The sequence below is a fragment of the Sinocyclocheilus anshuiensis genome, unplaced genomic scaffold (genome assembly GCF_001515605.1).
Source record: "Sinocyclocheilus anshuiensis isolate Anshui unplaced genomic scaffold, SAMN03320099.WGS_v1.1 scaffold616, whole genome shotgun sequence".
Classification (NCBI taxonomy): domain Eukaryota; kingdom Metazoa; phylum Chordata; class Actinopteri; order Cypriniformes; family Cyprinidae; genus Sinocyclocheilus; species Sinocyclocheilus anshuiensis.
The window spans coordinates 368,335-377,431 of record NW_015557083.1 but is presented as its reverse complement, the minus strand read 5'-3'; the positions used below and the strand labels follow the sequence as shown (position 1 = coordinate 377,431).

The 9,097-nt window shown below is 40.6% G+C and overlaps 1 protein-coding gene across 1 annotated transcript in view; it reads right to left on the bottom strand.

The window, feature by feature from the left end:
* epha3 (eph receptor A3) overlaps nucleotides 1-9,097 on the bottom strand; it is a 136,810-nt gene that overhangs the window by 10,126 nt on the left and 117,587 nt on the right. Inside the window, exons 14-15 of the mRNA XM_016471778.1 lie at nucleotides 4,549-4,698; nucleotides 2,177-2,370 (exon numbers count right to left, since the gene is read on the bottom strand). Of these exons, the coding sequence (XP_016327264.1) occupies nucleotides 2,177-2,370; nucleotides 4,549-4,698 (344 nt within the window). The remainder of the gene's footprint in view (nucleotides 1-2,176; nucleotides 2,371-4,548; nucleotides 4,699-9,097) is intronic.

Genomic DNA, 9,097 nt, shown 5'->3' with positions numbered 1-9,097 from the left:
CACACACATATATGAAAAAAAAAATCAGAATCTTCAGTGCTGACTGGAATTTATCACAGCCAATTATATCCACAAAATGTGGGAAAAGTTGTTTTGGTGTTTTTTTTTTATAGCATACATTTATGCTATAATCGTCACCCACACAAACCGCAGAACCTAATAATTATCTGTGGTTTTATTATTTAGTATTATTTCATTAAAAAGGAACTGACATGTTTATTGCCATGTTTAATGCTGAAAAAAATATGACTCATAACTAAATACATTAACCGACTGATATGACTACTTAAATAATGTCTGTGTAATGTACTAATATGATAAATAATTTGTATTTGTAATTATAATGGTCAACATGGGGAAGAAAAGCAGAGAGGAAAACCAAGAGATGTCCAGTCCTCTTTTGTTTGTTGTGATGTGTAGCTCAATTCTTACTAAAACTTACAAGGTGAAAAAGAAACAGTTGATATGGAGAAAAATCTTTGTTGTTGGGTATGGAAGTGATAGCTTAAACTCTGGTGTATACACGCTGCATTTGACTGCATCAGATGTTGGCGTCAGAGATCTGAGGCGTCAGTCGACAGGAGCACAACAGGCCAGAGGGAGAGGAAGAAGAGAGGTAAACACTCGGCCTCTCTGCTGGTTCCCTCTCTATTATTTTGCTTTCCTCTCTCCCCTCTGGTGTAGTGACCTCTAAATAACTGAGGCTGCTTAGTATCATGTTTTTAAAGTTCTCTAGGGATGTGAAAGGAGGGAGGATGTTCCTCATGGAGAAACATCTGCGTAGCTTCGTCACGGACAAGAATGCATCTCTTGCTGTGAGGAGGCTCTGGGATCGCACACCTACTCTTGTCCTGAGAGTGCCGACATTTTACTTCCGAGCATGTGCACGCCATCTCTCCGGGTCTGGCCTTTAGGCCTAGGGTCCATCCATGAGAATGGCTGGAGTGCCACGCCATTAGCATGCAGGGCATGTAGATAAATGAGGTGCAAGGGCTTGGACACAGCTGTGGCTGCAGATCAGCAGCAGCGGAACCTCAGAGTGTGTCACGCCCGGAGAGACATAAATCACCTGGGCCCAGTGCTGGTCCCCTGATCGGCCATGTTAAAAGCCAATCAGGAAAATTACATTCTAACTCCCTGGGACCCATTTTCACTTTCTTAAGAAACCATTAGTCACTGTTACATACTTCATAATATTAAAGCTACTGGTTATACCACTTACGTCCACACTGCACGGGGCAACCCTTTCCGGATGAACCCTCTAGTGAATTGAGTCCTATTGCAATGGAGGAAAATAGAGTAGGATAGAGATTTTTTTCCACACAAATTATTTTGAGATTAAATAGTAATTGCCAGACACTGTGAAGTACTGCCACATACTTCCTTGGGCTCGCAGACTCCCTGAAGAACACCCTGTTCTAAAATCTAAGTTGGAAAGATGAATGTGCAGTCTGGTAACATCAGGATGCATAAAAGCTTTATAATACAAATAAAAATAAGGTCAAAAGTGCATTCATCCCAAAGGTGTTCAATGGGGTTCAAGTCTGGACTTTGTGCAGGATAGTCCAGTTCTTCCACACCAGAAAGTGTCAAACCATTTCAAAATAGACCTCGCACAAGGGTGCTGTCATGCTGGAACAGGAAAAAGGACCTTTCCCAAACTGTTACCGCAAAGTACACAAATCTAGAATGTAATGCGTGAGATTTCACTGCAATCAAGGGGTCTTGCCAAACCCGTTAACCAGAAGGGGGTGTTAACTTTTGACCACGTTGTGTATAATACTTTGAATAACATTAGTACTACATACTGGATACTGAAGAAACAGGATGTCAGCAAATGTTTATCACAAACACCACCTGTCTGAGGACTGTTTCTGCAAACTGGCTCCAAAAATAAACTGATCTTGTCTAGAAAAATAATCTGCAGAAAATATTGTGGTCTCATGTACATCTCAGTCATAACTGTGTGTGACCAGCTGTAAGAGCTTGCGATGAATCTAGACCTGAGGTTAACATACAAATTAGAGTTCAGGAGGAAGAGAGAGTACTTCCTCTCATTAGGGTGCATGAGAAGATGATCTGAACGTGACATGAAGCAGACAAGAGCAGAAGGCAATTTGGGATCAGAACAAGTATCTAGGGATCGGTCCAGAGCCAGTGCTCCTGGGTGACGTACCTGGAAGCGGTGCTGGCCGTGATTTTGAGACTGCTGGGGTTGCGGATGAGCTTGTCCAGGATGCTGACAATCTGCTCAAATTTCGGCCGGTTGTTTCGATCCTTCTGCCAGCAGTCTAGCATCAGCTGGTAAAGTGTGGCAGGGCATTCCATGGGTGGGGGAAGACGATAGCCCTCATCCACCGCTTTTATCACCTGAGGCACACAAGAAAATATAGTCAAACTGAAGTTCTGCCATTCTGTCTGAAGGTGCGGACACATTAGCAAAGTTTTGCAGGCAAAAAAATATTAATTGTCCTTTGTCAAATGCTGTAATGATGTATGAAGCACAACTCACACAGAGGTCACTTTCAAACCAAGCAGTTTTCATCTAGAACCTGTTGCGAAACGTGGACATTTTTCTGTGTGTGGAAATGTTTCACCCTCACTCATCAATTCCTATTGAAATGGCCAGATTTCACCTGTGAAAACTGTCGAACAATGGTAAATGTGACCGCACCTTAACATCTCCTTTTGTGTTTCAGAAAAGAAATTATATACAGTAATAAAAGATCGGAACAACATATGGGTGAGCAAATTCTGTCAAAATTTCCATTTTTGGGTGAACTATTCCTTTAAAAGATGAAGCACTGCAAGAATTTTCTTCAATTTCCTGTCCTTTGAGCTCCTCAGGACATATTTCTTTCTCGCCTGCCAACTGTGACCATCCAGTAGGATAAAATAAAAATAAAGCACTTCCGTCCATGCAACAACACAAAATCAATTGCCTCATAAGTGCTCCAGAACTGTTACTCCCTTTTTCTTTTCATCACTCGATAATCAGCACTGCCATAAACCAGTTCAAATAAACTCTCAGGGCCTTATTTGCTCAGGGTGAAGTTACTGAACTGCAGCAACGAGGCCACTGCTCAGAGTCAGCGCTAAAGAACTAATAACAATATCAACACAATATTTCATAACAAACCACTACACATTTACCACAATTCCACACATGGCTCTTTTTCTTATCTTTATGTAAGACCTATAGAATAATAGTTTCTCTTGGCCTGTGAATTTTCACTGTTGGGTACTCATTGTGTTCAGTTAGCTGTCTTTGTGAAACTAGCTTTAGCTAGCAAAAATTTTTCATTAAGAGTATCATGAATGGTCTAACTATGCAAAACTAGCCTGGTAGCTGGTTGATCAAGAAACATTTTTCTAGTTGAATTATATTGTTTGCCCAGAAAGGACAATTTACTCACTTCCATGTTATTCCGTTCACACAGAATGTGTTTTTTGATTCCACAGTTCTACTTTTCCATTGTTTTTCTATGTAAACACGCGCGAGATGAACATGTTTGACTGTTGTAATTGTGTCGCGTGTCTTTTGCAGCGTCTCGCACATGACATAGCGTTCTGAAAACACTGCTTAATTTAAACAAATTTTTTAAAACAACTTTTAAAAAACAAGACCTTGCATTTTTTCCCCATTCCACTGCGCAGTCTCACATTTTTCAAAGCAAAAACGCCTTCTGTGTGAACAGCCCCTTAAGGGTCATTCACACAGAACATGTTTGTGTGTTCCACTGTTTTATATGTAAACATGCTAGACAAACGTTTTCTACCGCTAAGCTTGCATCTTGCAAGTTTTGCAGCGTCTACGCATGACATGAGGTTCTGAAAACTTTGGCACTCAAGAAAAAGAAGTTACAGAAGTTTCATGTCTCTAAACCGTGATTTTTTTTTCATTCTACTGATTTGCATCTTGCATTTTTAAATGCAAAAAATTTGTTCTGGGTCAATGGCCTCTTAGAGCCTTGAAAAATGTGAGAAGCGGGCAGTGGAATGGAAAAAAAAAACCGCAAGGTGTCAGCGTAATGAATCTTTGCAAATCGCCTTTCCTAATAATGTGCTAAATAGCAAGTTTCACAATGAATGCAGCTAAAGTAAAGTAAAGTAAAGTAAAAGTAAAGTAAAAGTGCTCTCTCTGAGAGCAGCTCGGAAGAGAGGGGCGGGGTCAGCAGAGCTCATTAACATTTAAAGGAAAATGCTACAAAAACGGCTTGCTCTGAAATTAGCTGTTTTTGACAGGGTAAAAAAGGTGTTTTTTACACTACCATTGAGAAATTTTAACCAAACTATGTTACAGACTTTTCATTAAGACCCCAAAGAATCACATCAACTTGTGGAAAATGGGCGTCCTATGACCCCTTTAAAAGTTGAACTTTTTAAACTCTTTATAATGCTGCGTTTTTAGAACGCTGTGTCATGTACGAGACACTGCAAAAGATGTAAGACATTTTTAAAGTGCCTTCAAATCAAATCGAACATATGTAACACTGATTAATTTTGGCAGGGAAGATGCTGGATTGCTCTGACAGCCGCACTACTCACATCCTGATTGGACATCTCCCAATAAGGTCTTTCTCCGTAAGACATGACCTCCCATAACACAATACCATAGCTCCATACGTCACTGGCTGAGGTGAACTTGCGATAGGCGATGGCCTCTGGCGCGGTCCATCGGATCGGAATCTTGCCACCCTGTAAACACACAAAATCCATCTGTCAAGGAAACATTTTGCCATATGTGACAATTTCCAAACACATATTTCTACTATTAGTTGAATAACAAACATGTACTCTAATGTCCACATGCCAAATCATGTAATCTGTATGCATTGGCGCTTAAAACAGGCCATATGTAAGGTGTCAGAGCGGATGAAGGGGGATTTCTGAGAGCGCCATGCATCTAATGAATGAAATTCAAAGTTTGAAACAAGCTCTGAGGTGCCCTTAGAATTTGTTTGTGTTAGTGAAATTGACTATACAGCACCAGCGTTAATGTAATTTAGATACAGCCTCTAGCTGCACCACCAGCACAAGGGACCCCGGCCCTATGTGGCAACCCCCTCAAACAGCGTTATGAGCAAATTATAGTTAGATTTGCCAATCTAGTGCAGTCTTTACAATGAAGGTGAATATAAGCAGCATGTCAAGCAAGTACTGTACAGTTGAGTTTCTGTTTACAATATTTGATGAGCTCTATACTCTTAAAAATAAAGGTTCTTTATTGGTATTGATGGTTCCATGAAGAACATTTCTTTCCATTCCACGAAAGGTTCTTTGTAGTGGAGAGGTCTTTTAGATTTTTAAAATGTAGGGCTGCACGATTAATTGAATGTATCGCGATCTCGATTCCATTTCGATTTATCGTGCAGCCCTACTTCAAACGATGAAAAAAATGGTACTTTTAAAAACTGTCTTTGGGGAACCAAGAAGGAAATCACTTCTGGTGATTCTTCTAGTGTATGTGAATAAACTGAAAATCTGTTTATCATATAAAGTGATGTGTCTCTTGGTTTAAACTGCTCAATTCATACAGCATGGATTACTTTCATGATGTCTTTACAAACTTTTTGAAGCTTCAATATTCTGGTTGCATGGACTTTCAATGGAGGAACAGAAATTTCTTAGGTTTCATTAAAAATATCTTCATTTGTGTTTCAAAGATGAATGAATGTTTGGAACCACATGCAGCTGAGTAACATGGCAGAATGTTAATTTTTGGGTGAACTATCCCTTTAAGGCATTGGCTCTTTTAACTATAAAGTCAGGAATTCCTAAAACCACCACATTGAGTGTTACAATTTGTAATTTATTTTACTATGAGTTGTCCAGTTCCTCCTCTTATTCTATCTTTGCTCTTGGTTTGTGGTACACTACCACCTTCATCGATCCTGTCCTCATTCCTCTCTCTCTGAGGATCTGTGTTGTATTTACCCAGCTCGGCTGCTGGGGTAACTCTACACTCAACCTTCATGAAGGAGGCAAACTGAGAGAGAACAAGGTAGAGCCAAAGCCAACTAGCAACCTGGCCAAGTCACACAATTCCTACCCCACATTCTCCAAACGCAAGGCCTTTAAAAAATAAACCCACTTGTGCGCGGGCCTCCCCATTGAGCGCGTACAAACAGGCCCTGCAAGATCACTCCTAATGAATGTAAAATGTGACACAATGTATCCTTTAGGTTTAATAGAAGGACAGCTACCAACATTCTTGTGGGTTCGAGGTTCTCGTAGGGAACAATGATGCAGTGGGGGGTCTAGTTGTAATGGTGAAAACATACATTTTGGTTAGCTGTCAGAGACCAGGAAAACCCAACAAATTTGGGTTTATCTAACTAATAACATGTTGGACTTCCCCTCCCCAGCATATGCCACAAATCAGTGTAACACTTATGTTAGGTGACACTTGTATTGGTAATTTAAGATGCAATATCTCTTAAAGCCTCACATGCTATGGATTTATGCCTGGCTCTAAGTGTATTTATGCATTAGTTATCTCTTCTGATAATGGATGCTGCTCTTAAGAATGAGAGTGGAGAATATGGTTATTAATCCCAGGGAATGAAGATCAGACATGGCGGCTGAGAGGAGACAGTGAGCTGCATTGGTCAACCATGGTCTGGCCCATGTGGAATTTGTTCTGTAGGTTTCTGCAGAATTGGGAAGCTGATCATTCACAAGTTCTAAACATAGCATGTTCCTTCTGTGAAAAAGAGTCTAGTCCTCTCAGCTCTGTTTAACACATTTTACATTGTTTAAAATCATTCCACATAATCAGCACAGACTGCGTCTGTCTGTCTATCTATCCATCACTGTTCAAATGTTTGTGGTAAGCAGTGTTGGGTGTAATGTGTTACTATAATTAAATTACTTATCCACTGAAAAAAGTAAAGAAAGGGATTACTGTTAATTTTTAGGTAATCTAATTACAGTTACTAATAAAGTATTTGCGTTACATACTGTAAATAATTTCAGCAGTTCTAAAATCAATATTGAATTTGAAATCTAAATTTATCATCTATCTGAATGCAGCGTCTTTAACTCTCTGCGCGGCGACGCGTTCACCTGCAGTTTTTCCTGATAAGCGAGAAAATAACCTAAAATACTGAAAGACTAAAATCAATTGGATCTATAAAGGGTCTACTTTAATTTGTACACATTGACAATAAAAAAAAAAAACTGTGCTTTTGTAAAATAAACAAAAAAAAAACAGGGTGTGCTTTCTGCTCTCTGTGAACTTCTTTCTGAAACGCGTCACAAAAAACGAACCGAAACTCAGCAAATACTTGACACACAGACGTGAGAAATATGTCTATAGAAAACCTGAAGTGTCTACTTTTAAATGAACCAATTCAAATTGAATACTAATATTCTCTGATTATGTAATCCGTATGAAACTAAAGCGAGGTACAGTCTTTCCCGTCATTATCTGCAGCCATATTTGCATGCCCTCATCACCCAGATACAAAAAAAAAAAAAAAAAAAAAAAAAAAAAAAAAAAAAAAAATCAAGATTAATCTACTTTTCATTGTTTTTGGAAGAAGACTTGAGGAATAAGCCGGAATTTACCACAGAAGAACAGCGCGATATGACGTGGCTTTATTCAGCGGAGGATATATCATTTCTGTCATTTATTCTTACTTGCATTAGTTAACGAGTTATTTTTTACATAAACTTGTACGCATTTTACTAGTTGGGCTTTTCCTAAACTATCTTGCCAAACTGAAATGTGTGAAAGAGAGTAAAATATGCTGAAATATGATATGCATTCCATATATATAGGCAACTTATTACATATAGGCTAAATGTCATACAAAACGAAGCTGTAAATATTTTGCTAATATGAGATCGTGTCACGGTCGGTGGTAGTGTGAGGAGCGCGGAACGAGGAATGAGGAGACCAGGAGTACTAAACAAAGGGATTTATTCTTGTCACAGGGAATCACATGTAGCACGAGGAGAAGACATCAACATACAAAACCAGAAAAGGGAGAACTGAACGGGCTAGAACTAAATAGGGTAGATAACGAGGGGCAGACAGGTGATGGGGATAACTAACAACAAGGAACAGGTGATACTAATAATGTGAAAAGGAACTGGAAGGACCAAATAAGGAAAACAGGAACTCAACGGGAACATACACGTGACAGATCGCACCCCTCCCGGACGGCGCATCGGGGAGGGGGGGCGGGTGCCCCTCAGGAGCTTGCCATATTAATGTACAATGGGCTTGCCATATTATTGTCTGGCGGGCTTGCCACATTAACGTCTGAAGGGCTTGCCACATTAACATCCGGCGGGCTTGCCTGAGGAACGGCCAGCTTACTTGACTCGGGAACGGCCGGCAGATGGGTCCCGGATCGGGATCGGGATCGGAAGCTCTCCAGACACCGGATGACTCCCTCCTTCCAGCCGAGGTTGGTGGTGTCTGGGAGCTCCTCGGGACGATGGTAGGTTATCCTGATCCGGAACAGCGTCAGGAGGGTTTCTCCCTCAAGGGAGCTGGCGAGGGCGAGCGGCACGAACGCCCTCGTGTAGAGAATCGGGTCGGGGTTCGCCTGAGCCACGGCGATTAACATCGCTCGTTCCTCCATTTGGACGGGGAGAAACGAACGGGAAAACAAAACAAAAACACTTTTCAAAAAACGAAAAACAAACACGGGTAGAAGGGGTCCCACTTATTGTCACTTTTAGGTCTGGAATTCTGTCACGGTCGGTGGTAGTGTGAGGAGCGCGGAATTGCGCTGATTGGTTAGCTAGCCCAATGTGTTGTGATTGGCTAGACCGCCTCTAGTGCGCGTCTAATCGTCCCGCCCCTCACCTCAGCGGCATGTGCTCCAGTTGTATTGTAAACAGAGGATATTATTGAAGAGGATCGTGCAGAACCTCTGCAAGCATGGCTTTTAGTGGTAGGCCTATGTTTTTGTTTGTTGTTGTATCATACTTTTAGATATGCTGTTGTAAATGCTACTGCTTATGTTAGCTTTTAATATTGCTACTCCTGATTAAAGCTTTAATACAGTACAGAAACCGCATGCGCCATGTTTAATGCTTCTCATAGCTATGTGAAAATAAGTGTATAATTGGAACAGTT